Source organism: Aulostomus chinensis, chromosome 1 (genome assembly GCF_037954235.1).
Source record: "Aulostomus chinensis isolate RoL2024-O1b breed Wild chromosome 1, RoL_Achi_v1.0, whole genome shotgun sequence".
Classification (NCBI taxonomy): Eukaryota; Metazoa; Chordata; class Actinopteri; order Syngnathiformes; family Aulostomidae; genus Aulostomus; species Aulostomus chinensis.
In genome coordinates, this window is record NC_141320.1 from 59880725 (window position 1) to 59900299 (window position 19575).

A 19575-nucleotide genomic window follows, 5' to 3' on the forward strand; every position below is an offset into this window, starting at 1 on the left:
AAAAAAAACAAAGAAAAAAGGAGGGATGGGTGACTTTTTCCACTTGTAAAGAAACTGAGGCGACGCAGCAGCTGAACACAATTTAAAAACACCCAGAGGTGCTTTACTGTTCGCCTCAAATGAATAATCAAGCACTTTCTAGGAAGTTCTTTGGAAATGTTTTCGGATGTTGTCGTCTGAGTTTGTTGTATAGCGTCCTGCATGTTCCTCCATATATCACTATGTTATCTTAGTGTAGTCAGTAGAGTAGAAACCAGCAAAATATTAAAAACTGCATCAGCATCACTGTGTCCCTGGACTTTCTTGCTTCAACTCTTGACTCCGTCTGTTCTGAACTCCAGTCCCGCCGGAGTCCTCGCCGACGCTTTAGCTGAAGTGTTTGAGGATGAGCTCTTTCCTCAGGTCCTCCGCCTGGCTGTCACGATCCTCGGGTTTCTGTTCTAGGATCTCAGGCTGCTCCGGAGGGTCCGTCCTCTCCAGAGTCCAGGCGTCTAACCCCGACTGCAGGGAGGCGTTATGGAGGACACAGCAGGCCAGGACGATGGCGGAGCTCCTCTCTGGCGAGTACTGAACAGAGACGAACACTGGTCACTCAGGAGGACATTTCCTCGAGGACTTTCTGTGGAGGGCTCCAGGATCAGTGGGCAGCCTACCTGTAGGTATCCTTTAGTACCGTCTAAACATCTGAACCGGGTCTGGATGGCTCTGAAGGTTCTGTCCACTATCTCATGCGTAGCCGTGTGAGCGAGATTATAACCAAACTCCGCTGAGGATTCTGGGCAATCCACAGGTGTCATCAACCACTTCCTTAGAGGATAACGGTGGTCGCCTAGGAAACAGACAATCATAAATTTCTATGTCGGTTGGTTGGAACGTAACCAAACAGTGCCGGACGATTCCTCTCACCCAGCAGCCAGCCCTCCTCCATCTCCTGCAGCTGTTTGTAGAGGGAAGATCTTTCTAGAACATCTGCGTCTTTGAGTCCACCGGGCCAGTGCGTCTCTGCGCTGAGTAGCAACCCTCGAGCGTCACACACCAGCTGACAGCCGACAGAGTGGAATCCCTTCTTGTTCACATACGAGGAGTCCTCGCTGTTGGGAGCTTTGATGGCAACCTGGAGGGGAGGGATCAGCTCGTGACCTTGATGGTTTATGATAAACCCGGTTTGTCAATGCGGGGAAGTAGAATAAACCTGAACATAGTCCAGCACTCCCACAACTCCCGGGAATCCTGCAACCCTCTGAAACTCCTGGAAGGATTCCTTTCTGCTGGAGGGATCACTGGAATCAGAATTTGCACATTTCTGTAAGGATGAGGTGGAGACATCTCTATTTCTTCTTCACGAGTGCACGGCAACAGTTATACCTGTTGAACGTGATGAACTGCTCCGCCTTCTCCATCAGCGCTTTGGTCACGTTGGACACACATCTGGACATGGAGGCCTGGCTGATCCCTATGGTGTCACCCATTAATGTCTGGAAAGAACCTGACGTGTAGAAGCCCAGCGCAGCCAACACCTGGACCTCAGGACTGATGGCTCGGGATCGCTGGGTACGTCTACACAGGGACTGAAACACAGGAACAACACGTTACACATCACCACAGTCAATACGACAATTAGCCGTCAGAAATGAGGATTCTACCTCTCGGAGTAACTCCACCAGATAGAGGATAAACCCTCTGGGGAAGCCGAACTGGGAGAAGAGGAAGCTGTCTGAGACTGAGTCCAGGTCAAAGCGGTCCAGGGTCTTGTGGCCTCGACCGTGTAGGAGTAAATCACAGTCCAGGATGGCAATAGAGATCGCCATGCTGAGTGGAACAATACTCGTATATCAATAAATAACTTGAAGGTATTGTAGTATATCAATTTGCATATTTACATGGTGCATTTTTATTCATTCATTCCCACAGACAGCATCGTTTCCTCAACCTGTTTTACTTCAACTACTTCTTGTATATACTGCATTTTACTCAGACTGCTGCAGTTTCACACGATTCAAAGTTTCCGACTGTCCAGAAAGCTTTTTCACAACAATTTACTTTACTACGTGTGCTCAAGTTTGCATGTTTTCAGACCTGTAACGTACCATACAGAAGAAGAAAAATAATGACTGAAATTGATCATAAATATTTCACAAACGTTAGCATTAGCAACAGCTACCACGCTAGCAACTGGCTACTCAGCGTCGGAGCTATCTTACATTATTTCTTCGTGCATCTGAAGAACAACTTGAAGACTTTAAACCACGTAGCTGAATTGTTAGAAATCATAAAGTTGTACAATAACTTTTACATTTCCCAGAATGATGCTCTTACCTTTACATCCGAACAGCGGCAACCAAAACAACCCCCTGGGACAACCTGCCTTTCTCCGCCGGTTCGCAGTTTCGAATCAGGGTCTGACGTTTATCTACATACATGTTGTTGTTTCAGCGGTAAAATGACTGTTGTTTTGCTATTCATCACATTCGCCTTATTTTTCACGACCCATATCGGTGGAGCGCTGATCTCAGAGTTCGTCCGTGTTCTCTGCTCGAATAGAATTACAAATCAACGAAAGTGCGTCCGAGAAAGCGCTGCCATCTAAACACGTCGACATGGAGAAGATAAACAGAAATGTAGCACAGTCGCTGTTGACGTTTTGTACATCAGAAATCGGTTTATAACTGTGCGTGGAACACGGTGTTGAATGTCGTCTGCACTGGATTTACTTGTACGTCACTGAACCTGCGCTGTTTAGCGGAAAGCTAATGTAAGTTTCGCTGTTGGACAATAAAGGCAAAGTGCGTGCTATCCGGGCTGTTAGCTTGCTAGCATTAGCCACAATGCTAACGCTGGTTTCTGAGGGAGTCATCTATCCTTGCTGTTGTGAAACGTTTAGAAAATATGAATGAAGAGGCGATGTCGCCGGGTTTTAGCTCGCCCACTGTTGTAATAAATATTTCAAGCAGGTTGTCTGTGGATTTAAATTTAAAATGACCTGGACATTTTTATCGGACAATTTCATGTCAACGTGGAGGCCTTGTTTTCTTACAGAAACGACTGCAGTTTGGAGTGAAAAAATGAGAAACTGTGTGTGAAATCGCTGTAGAGAGTTTAGTGATCTATCTTCTTAAATTTGAGATAAAAAGCCAACATCTGAGGTTTGTAATATTAAACAAAATGGACGAAGATTTCTTGTTCGTACATAATTAATATGTGGTAGATATTTGTTGGGGGTTTTGGAGCTTGCCATCACTTGAGAGCAAGCAGTTGACATGTATTCTGTCACAGTCTGTTAGTTTTATTGGAGAAATATAATTTAATTTTAAAGCTTGGAGGATGTGTATAAATTCATGTGTCCACAGCATTGAATTACATTCATAGCTTTCATGTGTGCCTTCACGTTGTAGGTCGTGACAACATGGACAGCGACCTGAGTCCCCAGGATAAAAAAGACTTGGACAAGTTCATCAAGTTCTTTGCCTTGAAGGTGAAATGCTGCTCCCCGTCAACAGTGATTGTGTTACTGTTGATAATCCTGTTTTCACTGGTACGACTTCAACTCTGTGTTTGTTGCAGACTGTTCAGGTAATCGTTCAATCCCGCCTCGGCGAGAAGATCTGCACCCGCTCGTCTTCATCGCCCACCGGCTCTGACTGGGTAAAACTCTCTTTTATCAGTCCTGATATTTTTGTCGTCCTTTTCCGCCCGTCTGTAGCTACTTTTTTCGATCGGATTCTATTTTTGTTTTGAATTCCTAGTTTAATTTGGCCATCAAAGACATCCCAGAGGTGACTCATGAAGCCAAGAAGGCGTTGGCGGGTCAGCTTCCGGGCATCGGACGCTCAATGTGTGTGGAGATCTCCTTGAAGACGGCAGAGGTAGGAACCTTTGGTGCTGCGGTACGTAAAACAGCCAGCTAGTTCTGTATGCCTCAACAAAAAAAAACAATCATTAAAAGAGTCTGGTTTGTCGTTTTCTGTCCGGTTGCCACTTAGGGGGACTCGATGGAGTTGGAGACTTGGTGCCTGGAGATGAATGAAAAGTGAGTTCATCTCTTTGTATTTTCTCTCTGAAAATGCAGATGCTAAGAAAATTAGGTGTTTCAGAGCTGGCAGCCCCTGGGGGTTCGTCCTTTATCACGTGTGGTGGCGCGGCAGTGATGACCTCATCACGTGCAGCACTGCTGACTGGTGTTTCCCTGCCAAATCTGAATACTGAGCACATTTGTGTTTGAAAATGTGTTATTTTGCGGCCTTGCTGTTTTCCAGCCCAAGCAGCTTTTAATTATGTCATTAAAAAAACAGAAGATATTCAAGGCCAAAAAGCGATTAAAACCAATTCTTGTTGTAACAGAAGTCGTTTGATTGTGTGTGTCCTGCAGGTGCGATAAAGACATAAAGGTGTCATACACAGTCTACAATCGTCTGTCTGTCCTTCTCAAGTCCCTGCTGGCCATCACCAGAGTGACACCTGCCTATAAACTGTCCAGGAAGCAGGGACACGACTACGTCATATTATACAGGTGACTTAGCCCTGAGTAGCGCCGCCGTCACGCGTGACTCCGCTCTGCTAAACCCAGATGTTCCCCTCTCTCCCTGGTGTGTAGGATCTACTTCGGCGAGGTTCAGCTGAGCGCATTAGGAGAAGGTAGCTCACTGCTTCAGTCAGCGCCACACATTTGACAGTAGTTCTACACAATAAACTGTAACAAATTGACTCTCGTGGACTTTTAAGGGTTCCAGACGGTACGTGTGGGTGTTGTCGGCACCCCCGTTGGCACCGTCACACTCTCGTGTGCCTACCGCACCAACCTGGCGTTCATGTCTAACAGGTAAAGTAATTTCTGTTAGTTCCTGCACCTGGAATCAAGTGCATGGCTACAAGTCTGTCTCCGCTCCTCTTCCTGTGCAGGCAGTTTGAGCGGTCCGCCCCGATCATGGGGATCATCGTAGATCACTTCGTGGATGCTCCAGGCAGCAGCCCGCGTCCCGCCAACATGGGCCAGCCCTGCAACTACAGGTGGACCGCTGTCTGATGCCGACATGCCCATGCAGTCGAACCCTCAGTAACAATGTGTTAATGTGTCCAGAGCTCCAGATGATGACGACGGGGGAGCGTTTGCAGGAGTTCAGGATTCCCAGGAGGTCTGCACCACCTCCTTCTCCACCTCCCCTCCCTCTCAGGTGAGACCACGCCCTGGTTCCTCACTGTCGGACCACTTCTTCGCTCCCCTGTCACGCCTGTTTTTCATTTCTCTTTTCTCTCCCGTTTTCTTTTTTTACTCTGTTTATCCCTGTGTGTGTGTGTGTGTGTGTGTGTGTGTGTCTTTGTGCACTTGCTCAGTGTGTGTGCACTTTGAGTCCTTCTCCCTCTTCACTGTCCAAGCCCCTCCCCCTGGACAGTCTGCAGTTTCCATTGGCTCCTGGACTTGTCACTCACACTGTGAGTCTACACTGGCAAGCCTGTCTGAGTGTGCGTGTGCATGTGTGAATCCAAGTGCAGAGTTGTTTGTTGTGTTTTATTTTTGTCCGTGAGCAAGACATACACTCCTCTGTTGCTTCATATGAGCAGCTAGCACCGTGTGTGTGTGTGTGTGTGTGTGCGTGCGTGCGTGAATCCAAGTGCAGTTGTTTGTTGTTTTATTTTTGTCCGTGAGCAAGACATACACTCCTCTGTTGCTTCATATGAGCAGCTAGCGCCGTGTGTGTGTGTGTGTGTGTGTGTGTGTGTGTGTGTGTGTGTGTGTGTGTGTGTGTGTGTGTGTGTGAGAGAGTAAATGCAAAGTGCTTTTAATAGTGTCCACACTACCGCAGCAATGTTGAATTAAACTCATCTGAAGTTTCCGGCGTTAACTGTAATTTTTGCTCAATATTCATATTAATATTGCTTCTCATTTTCTGTGTGTGTGTGTGTGTGTGTGTGTGTGCGCGTGCGTGTAGCTGTATACCTCCAGGTTATCTTACCAGCCTCCCGCTCTAGCAGGAGCTGCTGACCTTTGTCACCCTGCTGCCAACCCAAACCAGGTAATGAGCCGCCTCCTGCGTGTCTTTCCATCTCAACATTGGTAAATCCTCCTGACTTATTCTCTCTCTCTTCCTCTTCAGATAATGCATGCTGGGAAAGAGGGCGGGGTTGTGTTGATACCCGCGCAGCCTCCTCATGCAGCGGATGCCCACCTGACCGTAGAACATATCCCTAACACACCTGGACACACGTATGAGTCCCCAGAACAACGGTCAATTCTACTGGCTGTGTTTGATCATCAAAACAGAGCGATGATTCCTTTTTTCCCTCCCAGTGGTGAAGATGACGGCTTGTCCCAGAGCGGAGAAGGACGGAGGGACGAAGGGAGGCGGAGTGTTTCCCCCTCCGACCCCGTAGAGTCGCTTAACGCATTCACTAGGAAAGTCGGAGCCTTTGTGAATAAACCCAACACACAGGTACAGCAAAGATGACATGAAAAGATTTTCTTTTAACGCCACGGTGACAAAGAGGATTTACTCACTGTCACCGCCCTGCAGGTGACGGCCAGTCTGGATCTGCCCTTTGCTGCTTTTGCTCCTCGAGTCCTGGAAGCAGAGGAGAACGATCCCATGGTAACTCAGAAGTGTACAATTGTAAGAGATGGCACTTTATCTCTTGTGCGTGATCAGTTTTGTATAAAATAAATTAAAAACTAATTTGAATTGAGGAAACACTCAGATGCGAACCCCCCCCCCCCCAGCAAATCTTAATTTTTTGCACCAAATCACTATATTTTTTTTTCAAAAAGCACCCAAATAAACAAGTTGCAATTTTTAAGAAAAGCTCCCACAATACCAAGCTTTTTGCACTGTAATATCTTTTTTTTTTTTAACTCTGGATCCTCTGTGTTTGATTGGAGGATAAATAGTGACATCATTTATGTGTGCGTGCAGGTGCAGCCTCCAGACTCTCCTCCCTGCCCCTCCCCCCTACAGGCCAGCCTCCACTCTCAGGGCTCCGAGGGATCAGGGCAGCAGGACGACTTCGTCATGGTCGACTTTGTACGTACGAATAGTTTTCCCACTCGGAATTTCAACGTTTGCGAGGGAAAAAATGCTGATGTGGTTGCTTTGCGTCGGCAGCGACCAGCCTTCTCTAAAGACGACCTGTTGCCGATGGACTTGGGCACCTTCTACCGAGAGTTCCAGAACCCTCCACAACTGGCCAGCCTCTCACTACACATTAGCTCACAGTCGATGGCCGACGACTTGGTGAGTACTTCTACTCTCGTGGGCTGTGACGGAAAACGTGAGCGTCCTAGCAACCGACTTTCATCCCCGCAGGATTCGCTGCCAGAGAAGCTAGCCATCTACGAGAAGAACATCGATGAGTTCGACGCGTTTGTGGACATGCTCCAGTAGGAAGAGTCACTCCAACGACCATCAGTGTTGGAATAGCCCTTGGTATTTCCCCTCCCTGACAAGCTTGTACAGTTCGTCCTCTCCTGACACACACACACACACTCACAGCTCTAATCATGTTTTATTTTCTATGTTGCACAAATCAGCTCTGATCGCGTCTCCAGCCATGCTAATCTGAGTGTAGCGCAACTGTAAATGCCGATTACCATCGATCCCTCCCTGTTGAACACTAAACTTCCAGTAGATGATGACCGATCCGAAGGGGATACTGTTGAGTCTAGAACGGGCTGAAGCTGGTCTTGGTGGAAAAAAGAAAACAAAACAAAAAAAACAACCACCTCAGTTGCTCTAAATAATTTTCCCGAGCCAGAATTTCCCAGCTGGTCTGAGGATTTAAACTGCCAACATTCGCAAAATTGCTAAATTTGTGAACAGAAAATACATTTTCCGTCATCCACTTAGGCAAACTACGCCAGCAGCCCTGCAAACAATCAGTCTGCTCACGACATTCGTCGCAGTTTCATCTGAAAGCAGAATATCGAACATCCACCTCTTGAGCCGGGTTGCTGTATTAGAGACCGCGCGAATGTATTTTCTGTCAGCTCAACGTGCTTCATTCATATTGGGATCAAGACATCCAAGTGTGGTTGGAACGCTTTAATGTAAACTTTCCTTTGCTGTTGGTGTATGAATAAAGCATGGCTGCTCTGTTCAAGCAATCGGATTCGATTAAAACTTCTGTTCAGCTAGTCGTTAGCATTTAGCTTAAAAAAAAAAACAAAAAAAAAAACGACTGACCTGTATGAAAAATGCTCTTGAAAGCATTCATTTTATTTTGAAGGGAAAACTTGCGAGTTAAAAAAAAAAAAAAAATTATTCTTCAAGTTTCTGTGAATGTGGGATTTTTTTTTTTTTGAACCTTCAAGAATTGGATGGACAATTCTCACATGGAATTTTATTGTTGGTGTTTTTTTCCATCGTATACCTGCAGGGCTGCAAGGTTGTGGGGGTGAAAACCATAAATAGTATGGTAGTAGCACGCATTTTACAAATACTCTAAACAATTCATGATCCTTCAACTTCTCACACTGGCTGTGAACAACTATGGCGGGTTATTCCTAAACGAGAGCCCCCCCTCCCCCCCCCCTCAATACTGCTACCTTTGGGGAAAAAAAAAGAAAAATAGTGAGGGGGGCAGGGCTGAACCGTTCAGTAAACATGTCGTCTCCTGTGTACAGATGGAAAGCTGCGTATTCGCTCCCACATGAAGACGTTTACACTCCAGGGATGCAAACAGGGGTGACCAAAAAAAAAAAAAAAGTGGTATTTTCCATGTAAAGCTTCAATGCATTATGACGATTTCAAGCTAATCTGCTAACACACGAACCGGTGAACACTCCTAATTCGGACTCCCTCACCACATCACCTGTTGGGTCTTCACATTATTTACCCAAAATCTGATGTGAACAGAACTGTGTGCATCCCTGAAAGTCACTACATTTCCTAGAGTTAGCCACTTAAACATGCCCGTTACCATGGAAATGTACCCCCCCCCCCCCCCAGGAAAATGCTGGGAACACAGAACAAGGAAAAAAAAAACAAAACAAAACAAAAAATTCACAGGAGACAGGCAGTGATCGGCCAGTGTGCATTTCCTTTACATTTAGTTACACAGTTCAACAGAACATCTGTCCCATGCCTCCCCCCCTCCCCCCACTATGGCCCCTCTGGGCCAGACTGACTGATGAGTTCTTGTGGAGTCCCTCTGGGTGGGAATGAAGTCCAGATCCAGATGTGATCAGGGTGCGGTGGGCCTAAACATGTCCTCCATTGTCGCAGAGGTCCAAGCTCCAATGGGCCAAATCTAGACTAGGGTGGAGATAGTGATGTTGGGGAGGGGGGGGGGGGGGGTGAAGCTGGCGTCCGTACACACTACAGGTCAGAGCGGGAGGATTGTATGGAGATCCGGGAGCTTTCTTTGACGGCGGTGGGGGTGTGAACGAGGGTTCAGGCAGCATTAAGTAGGTCCTGTATGGCCTTCTGCTGCGTCTCGTTGAGGGCTGAAATACACTGGGACCACAATCCTCCCGACACCTGCAACACCACCACAGCCCGGTCACCAATCTGCACCTGTTCATGTTTTAACCTCCAACACCTGCTGCAGGCGTGACGCTCACCTGTACTTGGCGGATGACGTTTGCGAGCCGTTTGCTGCACGCGTCCTCGCTCTTCACCGATTCGTTTGCTACTCCATTTGCGATTATTACAAAGATTTTCGGTAGATTGGAGTTGTCCGGCCCCAGCACAATGGGGTTGTTACTGTGGAGGAAGAGACGCCACTTGATTCGTTTCTGCGAGAGCATCCAGCATCTTTAAATTCATGCCGAGGTGCTGCCTACCTTTCGATGAGGTCACACAGGAAGTCAAACGTGTGCACTGCCTCCTCTTTGTCCTCGTTGAGGGGTAGCCAGCTGAGCCAGTGAGGGAGGATCTCACTGACGTTAGCGCACTCTGGTCGGAACCTCATGACCTTACCAACAGCTGAGATGCAATTCTCCGTGGCGTTGACATTCTCCTTGGCGCGCGAGTCGGTTGCCTGGATGACTCGAACCAAAAGGGGGATGGCCTCTGGATGACAGAGAGCAGACATGATAATCCAGCAAACATCCGTAGCAGGACAGGCGGTGGAATCCCAGGAGGAGAGCATACCTGTGCAGAAGGGCCGGTAGTTCTCGCCTCCGTACTGGGCCATGACGCCGACGCCATAGGCGGCGGCCTGACGCACCTCTGGGCTTGAGTCACACAGTGACTGCAACATTGGCCGCAGAAAATACTCAGCATATTTAAATGAAGATGGACTGCAGTGTTCAACCACGTCGTCAAAAATGCACAGCCCCCACTGTCGGTCTGCCCATGGCCTGTTGGGACACTGGAACACACAAGTGGAGTTGGTTATGGTTCAACCGGGCCATTCAAGACTGCCGAGAGACAGAGGACTCACTATTAGCTGGACGATTAGCTGGAGCAGCTGCTCAAACCACGGCAGCACCTTCTCCTTGTAACTACTAAAAACGGAGTGGAGGATGTCGGACACTTTGGTGAGGATGTACACGTCGTTCTCATCCTGACAAACGGCGGGAGAGAAGAAGAACATCAGCGCAGGAACTCGCTTCATCTCCACGTCAAGGCTTCAGCTCGGTCATAAATGTTTACCTCATCCTGTAACGTTTCCTCCACCTGCTCATCATAATCTTCATCCTGCCTCTTAGCTGTGAAGGAAGGAAAGTTTTTGTGAGTGTTTAATAAAAAAAATTTAAAGAAGTCCGGAAATCAACACTTGGAACAGGACTCACCCTGTCGGAGCTCCTGGTTCTTGAAGTGCTCCTCAAGTTTCCCCTTCAAAATACCGCCCAGCTCCTCGAAATGCTCGTTATTCAGACAACCGTCGCCCATCAACTCAATACACTTGGAAAAGAAGGCACAGGTCAGAAACCGGTTCTGGTACGAGCTTGTGTGATCTGGGGAGATGAAGCGTCCTTTTATTATTATTATTTTTTTACCTTAGCGAAAGAATGCATGATTTCCGACAGGACGTCTGAGTCTGGCTCGGTGCCAATGGCCTTGATGAGGGCGTCGCACATGAAAAGCCACATTTGGGTGAGGTACTCAGGCCCGCGGACACGGGCGCACTCCAGCAGCAGGGGCATGGACTCGGCAGCGGCAACCCGCACACGTGACTCAGTCAAGGAAATAATCACACTCCCCAGAACATCACAGCTTGTGCCAAACGTTTCTAGGATTTAAGTTACAATTCCTTTGGCCACTATTCGATAAAAAAGGATATCATCATGGAAGTAGAATTTGAGCAGGGGAACCATCAGCTTGACGACCTGCTCCGTGTACTCCACGAAACCCTCCTTCAGCTCTTTGGCGTAACAAACCTGCAAGACAAACCGCAGGGCTGAGCTCGCTCCATTGACTTGCATTGGCTTTACATCTGTCCTCTCTTGAATGTACGTCCTCACCAGCATCTGGCAGGCGGTGGCCTTCTCCTCCAGGCCGGCAGTCTTAATCCCAAAACTCTGCTGGTCTCCCAGATTTACAAACTCCCATCCGTCGTCCTCAGATATGTTCTCCATGTCCTGAGCTGCGACACACATTTTGCATTTTAAGAACAAGGAGGCTCCATCTGAGCACCAGACATGAGAGGAAAAGAAGCCTTTGCGTCTTACTGTCCAGCAGAGCCACCTCAGGCTTGATGGAGGCGGTCTTCATTAGGGGGCCCATCACCACAGGCAGGTATTGCTGGAACTCCTTACCAAGGATCTTACACATCCGGGCCCAGGCAGAGATCATGTAGGAGATCTAAACCAGGAAACATGACAGGTCAACTTCATAGCTCAGTTGCTACATTTGCTACCAAGGCCCGGCCTCGTCTCCTCACCTGCGGGTCATCGTCCTCCAGGTCATTAAAGTCTGTCTGGGTTTTGAGGAGCAGCTGCATGACGGCTGAGGCGTCTGGCATGAACTGCAGACAGACAGACGCAAAGAATGTGAATAAGATCGCGAATGAATCCACGTAGGGTGGGGGTGTCGTCCCTGCCGAACACGTACCTTCTCCTTGCCGACAGCCAGACCGATGAGGCTGATGCACTCAATGGTCTTTCCCCGAAGCAGCCGCAGCTCCTTCTGCACGGCGTTCTCCACGATGTGCTTCAGCGAGGGCATGAACAAGTCATAGTAGGGCACAAACTTCTCCTCCGCAGTGTCGGCTACTGAGGCGATAGATGTTACCACTTGCTCCAGGACCAGTTTGGTGCCCTTCTGGATCAACTGGGAAGAGGAAGTACTGGTAAGATGGGGTATGCTCACATGCTAATGCTAAAAGGAGGACAAAAAGACACGTACCTCTTGCAGCTTGGCTACCATGATAACATGTAGGTGCTGGACCAAGCTGTCCAGGTAAGGGATGAGCAGAGCCTTGGGGCAGTCCTCTGTAAAGTTGATGAGGGCGGCGGCGGCATGCGCCTGCACCCGAGGATTACTCTGATCCTCCATTGTCTGAAGTAGAGCTGAAATTACCTGGGGGGGGGGGGGGGGGGGGGGGGCGCAACAATGTGTGGTTAGTTACATTTTATACGTGGCAATCATAAAAACACTCTCGCATGAAAATTTCGTTACTTTATCGTGAAATTTCTTTTGGAAGGTTGGGGCAAAGTCTGTGGCCATCTGTCCGATGGCGTTGCAAGCAGCGTAACGCACCCTCGGATGCTACGGAAGGAAGAACGACATTTGTTAACACTGAGCCAAGGTCAACAGGAGCTGCATCTTTTTTTTTTTTTTTTTTTTAGAACTTTTAGGTAGTTTCTTACAGGGTCTGAGCAGAAGAGGAGCACAAAGCTAACAATCTCATTCAGGATGGCCTCCATCTGTTGGTGGCATCCCTCCCCGATGGCAGACAGCGCCATCAGCCCAGCGTGGCGGTACTTCCAATCAGCTACAAACAAACATGCTTGGTTTCTCTCAAGTGGACACTCATCTATGTCGGTCAGCCTCATTAGCTTTGAAACAAAAGCTTGCTAATGCTCAGTGCTTGTTTGTGTGCACTCACAGTTCTGCAGCATTTGCATGATGTGCTGCTTGATCATGGGTAAAATGATCTTTCCTCCCAGACCACAGGCGATCCTGTCCAGAGCGCTCTCCCCGGCAACGGCGTTGCTGTTGTGTGACAGACAACACACGTCTCGGATGACAGACAACAAACACGTGGCCAGATATCACAACCCTCGGGCTGCTTGTGTCATAGCCGCCATAGCTACAACTGGCTATAACAAACTGCCGTTCTATCCCCAGGCTTCTCTGTCTCAAGTCGATACTCGTCATCTTGTTTGTGGAAGGAGCGGTTTGGTGGCATTACCTGTCAAAATCATCATCCTCCAACTCATCAGCCATGGCCCACTCAGCGTCCTCCTCCAGGTCCACCATCATAGCAAGCATCTGGGGAACTGAGCACAGCACCCAGCTCAGCCACTTTCACCCCGAACACCTGTTTTTTTTCAGCCAGTGGAAAGGGGGCTCAAGAGTAATGAAACAAATCCTCACCACTCTGGGCCACGATGGCGGTGTGCTTTCTCAGCATGGCGGCGGCCGTCTCAGATAAGGTGACGATGACCTCCAGCGCCAACTGTCTCTGCATGTTGGTCAGGTTTGTGTCGGCGCACAGCTGGAGACACGAGGCGACAGTGGCGTCAGTCAGACACAGAAAACCCCCTCCCAACGCCTTGACCAGGAGTACCACTCACCTTCAGGCAAAGCTGCAGGGTGGCCTCCAAGTTGGGTCTCAGGTACTTGGGTGCCGTGTCTGCAATCTCCACCAGTGACTTGAGCACCGAGTCGTCTCCTTGGTAGCAAGATTCGTTCACGGCCTGATCCAACACAGAGGTGGCGTTCATGATGTCATTACAGTCAGGCAGTTTAGCACGACTCACTCTGAGGTTACATCAAAATCAGGCCGTCATTTTCATCTACATGATCCAAGCAGGTCCAGGACGCGATTTTAACAGGCAAACTGTTAAATTATGAACATGGAGACAACACACTGCTCCATAAAAGTGACAGTCCTGTCAACGCGGAGACTCCTCCTACCTGTAAAATACCAGGCAGCAGGTCAGCGAAATGCTTCAGCAGCGCCGTGTTGCTTTCGTTGGACAGGACGAAGGACGCAGCAGCCCGGGCAGCCAGGGTGCAAATCTGAAACAGCACATTTGTTGTTATTTTAGTTAAAACCTGCAGGAATATAAATGCAGAAGCGACAGCAAACAGAACAAACGATCTCCACCTGTGGGTTTGCTTGGTCTTGCATACACTGAACGAGCATGCGCTTGATGACGTCCATATAATGCTGCTGCTGGTTGCCGAAGATTCCTGGGAAGTTCCTGAGACACAGCAGAGGCACGCACAGGTCAGTCGAACAGATGAGCAACGACACGAGGTGCGGCACTACGGGTTTTGGTGTAAAGTGAACATGGGCTCACCAGAATATGTGCAAGGCTGCTTCTCGCAGGCCGACGTTGTCCGAGTTAACTGAATCAAACAGAAACTTGAGCACCTCTGGCCACTGGTTATTCCCGTCATCATCTAGAATTAAAGCAGGAGTTGTGAACCCACATGCAGAGCCTCCAAAGAACACCCTCGTGGAGGAAATGGGCTTCTGAAAGGCTCTTTACCGATGAGGTTGCGTGAGAGCTCAGCTGCGATGTCGCAGACCTTTTTGCGGATGGTAGGAGAGATCTCTTGCTGGATGCTGGTCAGGAGCTCTGTCTTGATTGCTGTCTGCATATCGAGGGTCAGACCTGGGTAGATCTCCTCAAATGAGGAGGACAGTAGCCGGCGGAGGAGCACCGCCGCCATCTGTCGTACCTGAGGGGTTCAAACAGTGCCGTCAGTGTCGCGTCATGCTTCTGACTACAGTACAAAAAACAACAACAAAGCTACAGCATCTTTAGAACGGCAGAGTCACTCTCCCTGGACCTCGCCGCCTGCTCCCATTTCAGAACTAAAAATATCAGCCTTGAGGTAAAGACAAGGAGTGGAAGCACACGGGACCGAGCAGCTGGTAGATGCAGCGTAAACATTACAGCCAAAAACTGTGACTCATCACCAGCGTGTTTGTCAGTCCCTTAACGGGATGAAGGCATTCTTGAAATGCCATAAATGGCGCTGTTTTTCCTTTAGAATAAATAAATAAATAAATAAATACTGCAGAAATGCATGCTTTCCAGGACAAAACTGAATCAGCAAAGCCGATTGGCTGGCAGTGGTGCTCTCTAACCAATCATTATGGACAGAGTATTTGACAACCATGACCAAACGATGAAGGCTTTACTGAACCGGGGCATTGTTAAGATGTACAAACCTCCTCGGTGGCGGTGGCATCTCTTACAGCCCTCAGTAGGAATGTGATTTTCGTCTGTCCCGGGATGGTGTCATAGGTCTCCTGCCAAGACATAAGGGAACAGTGGTGAGATTGATGGGGAATAACTACAGATACACAATTTTAACGATGAGCCAGTGTCACGTTCAGCGAACAAATGGCATGTTGCGCGCACACACACACACACACACGTAATTCTACACTGTGACTAATTTCCAACAGATGCCAGCTATCTTATGATGAAACACTTCCAACATAAGCAATGTGGATCTCACTAAAGGGAAATTTAGCATTAAAAATCGAGCTAGCAAGAGAGTTTTAGTTTTGACCCCAAGACCCCTCCTTTAAAAAAAAAAAAAAAAAAAAAAGTCATTTGGGTTGTTTTAAGTGGCCACATTTGCACAACAAACAAATCAGGACAAGGGAGTGTCTCTGCATATTGTCATTCATCCAGGTCATAGATATCTCAATGAACTGAATCAGATTCTTGACATGCAGGACAAGGGAGAAGTATCGGGGCAGCGGCATGATGGCAGAGGTCGTGGTGGAGAATTCTGACTGCCTTAACACATGAAGACATGAGTCTGGTCTTATCAAGGGGGGGTTTGGACAAACTAGTGCATGTAAACACGGCCTGTCCTCTCTGCCTTGTGTCATCTAGTGCTACGAACCAATAACTAGCCTGGAGAAGCAGAAAGCGTCATAATATCATTCCTATACAATTCTGCTTGAAGTGCTTAATGATGTGAACCCCAGCTAATGATTACTAGCTGTAGTCTGTTAGAATACAGTGTTAGCCAGTCATTGCAAATGAATCACCTCCCATTATGCGTGCAAGACAGAAAGGGAGTGTTTCTGTAAAGGATGAAATCCACTGAGCTTAGCATCGCGGCAGACAGTCTGTCTTTTATAAAAGAAACATGCTGACTGCTGGAGAGAGGGGCTGTGACGAGATCCAACCACTAGAGAGAAAGAAAGTGTTGTAACAAAGCTTTGCCGCTTCAAGCGGCTCATCATGGTGGGAAAGAGTGAATAGGCCGGCTAAACTCAGCCCAAACAAATCCTCTGAGATAAACCAATCCAGTGAAAGAGAAATGATTGGAGACGAGCCACGGAAATAAAGAGGCTGAGGCTGAAGTCATCCTCGTTTCAACTTAAATTTTAACCAAGAAATACCACGATGCAACAGCTGAGTTCAACACACTTTGAACCAAAACCACTGAAGGCCACTGAATATTTGGTGCTAACCTAGCTCGCCCTCGGAATGGGCTGGCCCGCCGTCAGTGACGCCGCCACCGCCGCTTTAATCAATGGCAACAACAATCCACCCATGTTCATTTATTCACACTTTTACGCCACACATTCTGCTCAAAACCAGCTCACTGGCTAGTAGACCTAGCTGCACTAGTTGCTATCGCTGCTTAGCCTCATGCTACTTCCTGTGCTCTACTAGCTAACTGACTAGCTTCCCTGTCAGCTGGGGAATTTAGGGATTGGTACCAAACAACGGGACATTCCACTTTAAGTCTAACTGACTGAGCGTGACGCAAACACGCACAACTGCGCAGTGTCATAACGAAGAATCATATGTTTAGAATCTACATTGCACCCGCATTAAACTACGCAACAAGGCTGAGGTGGTTAGCATTAGCCAACTAGTGCTCAGTGTCGGCTTCACATTGCACGTGGGCTATCGAGCCTGACGTGCGACTCCCCTGCGCGCGCGGCCACAATAGCAACAAGCGCTAGCTTCGGCTAACCCGCTCGTACTGTTTACAACATTCCCCGAACACGCCGCCGTTAAAAAACCGCCTTCCTCTTACCTCTGACTGCTTCCTGACGGTGTTGTCAGGGCTCATCAGGTTACCCAGCAAAAGATAAAACTGCTGCTGCTCCGCCATTGCAGCGAAATCCCGAAAGTGCAGCCGGAAGGAGAATGGAGGAAGTGAGCCCGGCAGGACCCGCATCAGTCACGCTCAGCGGCGCTCCTATTTAATTGGTTCGGTTTAGTAACTCCACCGACCGCTTATTGGCGCAGAGCTTCTCCGCACACACACGCCATTGGATTAAAGTAAGTCTCGTCGCCTACTGGAGGGAATCGGCACTGGAAGAGTGAACGCGTTCTTCCTATTAGCTAACAGCTAATTAGCAACGCGCGGGAAATAGATGCTGTCATGCACTTTGAATGAGGAGCGGTGGATGTGGTAAAGCCTGACGCATCTAGTCGGCGTGTTAGCGGACCTCTTGGTCCGTCTCCTTCCATGTTGTGGTCACGTTTTCAACATCACCAGAGTTGTCCAGACTAAATCCCATCTTTTAATAACGCACACGGCTGAGTCAGTGGTCCTAAAGTCCCCGTATGTTGGAACTCCAAAGTTATTTGTTTACTTTCTGCAGTGATTTTACGACAAGTATATTCACTGGAACGCATTTACCTGCAATACAACATGACATCTTTTTACCTTGCCTTAACTTAACAAAGTAGGAATACTGTATTATATATTTATAATATTTTACACACTATCTTTTTTTTTTTTTTACTTCAGAGAATGACTTGGAATCTGCTCCATCACTATTATACATCCTGAAGGACTCGTCACTGAATAGATGTTTCTCATTTCTCCAGTAGATGGCAGTCAAACGTTGTTCAGCGCTTCAAGTCGTGCAGTTCAATTTGTAAATGAATTCACGATTTCTTTTCTCCAATCATATCAGGAAGCTCGGCTGCAAAATATTTTGTAACCTTTGTAGTTTTCCCTAAAACTCATACATGAGCTGTTGTTTGCTTTATTTGATTCATGAGGTGTCTTCCGTCTCGGATGTTATCTTCACACACGCAAACACCAGGAGCTGCATATTAGCTCGCACTTAACAGCGCCCCTGCTGGTGGGATATGTAACTGCTCCTGGAAGAACAGAGCTGTGGCTTGCGGACTGTTGCTGCTCTGCTCCATTCCTCCCCGCAACCTGACAACGGAGATCACGATGAAAGAAAAGTGAACGGTAAGATTCTTTTGTAATTAACAGTGAGAGGCACTAATTCAGATTAAAGAAACTTTACAGACGAAACATTCTAACATTGAACACACACACATTTTAATTTCCTGTGTGTATTAATGTGTTAAAGCCTTGTATTTGTGTCAGTTTCTAGAATAGTATAAATAATCAAAAAAATAAGTTGTAGGAAAAACTTTAATTCTAATTTAAGAATGTGAGATGCATAAAACCCAGTGTGAATGTTCCTTGCTCTGATCGGTGGCAGTCATTGGTTAAAAGATACAATTTGAGCCCCTGTAGAATCATTTTACTGCTCATTTAAAGATTTATTTTTTTTTAATTCTTAGAAAAGTTGTAAATCCAGAAAATCTGTTCAGGGCTTCGTTCATACACAACTCAGTGTTTACAGGCTGACTGGTAAAGGATCACGCTTATGGCTTTTGCAGGTTTTTTTTTGCATGTTCTACTCACTGACAAAACCTTAAAAATGATAAACCTCCTCCAAATTATTCTACTTTCAAACAGATAACATCAGATTTTCTTTGTATATTTTAGTCAGTTTTATCACAAATAAAAAAAAAACATTAAAAACTTTGGAAAAACAGTTAGAAAATACTTTTATTGTCATGTTTACTGTCTTTAAAGTTGTTACTGTGCACTTGCTTGCTTCAATACACACATACCCCCCCACACACACACACACACACACACGCCACCTCCCCTGAAATGGAAGTGCCATTAAACTGGATGTCTGCGCGTTTCACCTGAGGTGGAAAAGTGGAAAACAAAGATGGATGTATGGGGAGAGACAGAGTGAGTTTATAGTGTGGAGTAGTTGATGGACAGGCAGCTTCCCCCACGCGCCCAGAATCCAGAGAGACTTTAAAACTCTTTATTTAGTCAGGATGTTTTTTGCACCTTGCTTGTACTTTTCTGATCACGTTTGAGGCTCTAAACCATTACTCTCACACTCAAAGAACAGAGTGTTAGGCTCCGGTCACCATTTAATGTTTTGTTTTGTTTTTTAATGTCATTTATTGGCCCACAGATGCTCGCAGGCGACCTGCTCTTAAAACCATTCCTCGTTCACTACGCCTACAGTACACAAGTAAATATGTACAGAGTGTACATGAGACACATTTGGAGCTGTCGGGCTCAGACTACATATTTCGAGCTGTGCTAACAGTGTTGGTGCTAAGCTAGGCTAATATGTATGTCTCGTGTGACCGCACCAAACTGTTCCTGCTAGTCGGAGTTTTATTATTGCAGCAGAGAG

General features: G+C 47.4%; 3 protein-coding genes across 4 annotated transcripts; 1 reads left to right on the top strand and 2 right to left on the bottom strand.

The window, feature by feature from the left end:
• Positions 1–77: 77 nt before the first annotated feature.
• On the bottom strand, positions 78–2697 carry harbi1 (harbinger transposase derived 1). Its single transcript, XM_086186931.1, has 7 exons — positions 2317–2697; positions 1644–1809; positions 1366–1568; positions 1193–1280; positions 907–1114; positions 654–829; positions 78–567 (listed from the first exon to the last, which is right to left on the bottom strand). Exons 2-7 carry the CDS (start codon positions 1806–1808, stop codon positions 367–369), a joined length of 1041 nt encoding a protein of 346 aa, XP_086043057.1. The 5' UTR covers position 1809; positions 2317–2697; the 3' UTR covers positions 78–366.
• atg13 (ATG13 autophagy related 13 homolog (S. cerevisiae)) lies at positions 2564–8910 on the top strand. 2 transcript variants are annotated; one of them, XM_086186597.1, is made up of 18 exons: positions 2564–2752; positions 3393–3472; positions 3562–3642; positions 3744–3863; positions 3981–4027; positions 4367–4507; positions 4592–4632; positions 4720–4816; positions 4897–5004; positions 5075–5168; positions 5329–5427; positions 5925–6008; positions 6090–6199; positions 6284–6425; positions 6507–6581; positions 6903–7010; positions 7092–7220; positions 7293–8910. In XM_086186597.1, the coding sequence occupies exons 2-18, from the start codon at positions 3404–3406 to the stop codon at positions 7368–7370; spliced, it is 1623 nt and encodes a 540-aa protein (XP_086042723.1). In that variant the 5' UTR covers positions 2564–2752; positions 3393–3403; the 3' UTR covers positions 7371–8910. The 2 variants fall into 2 exon arrangements, with proteins under 2 accessions (XP_086042723.1, XP_086042810.1); XM_086186684.1 differs by lacking the exon at positions 5329–5427 and having other exon boundaries at positions 7293–8909.
• A 347-nt stretch (positions 8911–9257) lies between these two features.
• ipo5 (importin 5) lies at positions 9258–17284 on the bottom strand. Its single transcript, XM_086186468.1, has 26 exons — positions 17127–17284; positions 15286–15366; positions 14597–14789; positions 14405–14507; positions 14209–14305; positions 14016–14120; positions 13673–13795; positions 13473–13593; positions 13288–13375; positions 12982–13088; positions 12743–12867; positions 12552–12641; positions 12279–12452; positions 11985–12203; positions 11815–11898; positions 11603–11735; positions 11396–11517; positions 11215–11311; positions 10931–11103; positions 10724–10835; positions 10584–10639; positions 10372–10494; positions 10080–10299; positions 9770–9998; positions 9548–9689; positions 9258–9464 (listed from the first exon to the last, which is right to left on the bottom strand). The coding sequence occupies exons 1-26, from the start codon at positions 17268–17270 to the stop codon at positions 9378–9380; spliced, it is 3348 nt and encodes a 1115-aa protein (XP_086042594.1). The 5' UTR covers positions 17271–17284; the 3' UTR covers positions 9258–9377.
• Between the last annotated feature and the right edge of the window lie 2291 nt (positions 17285–19575).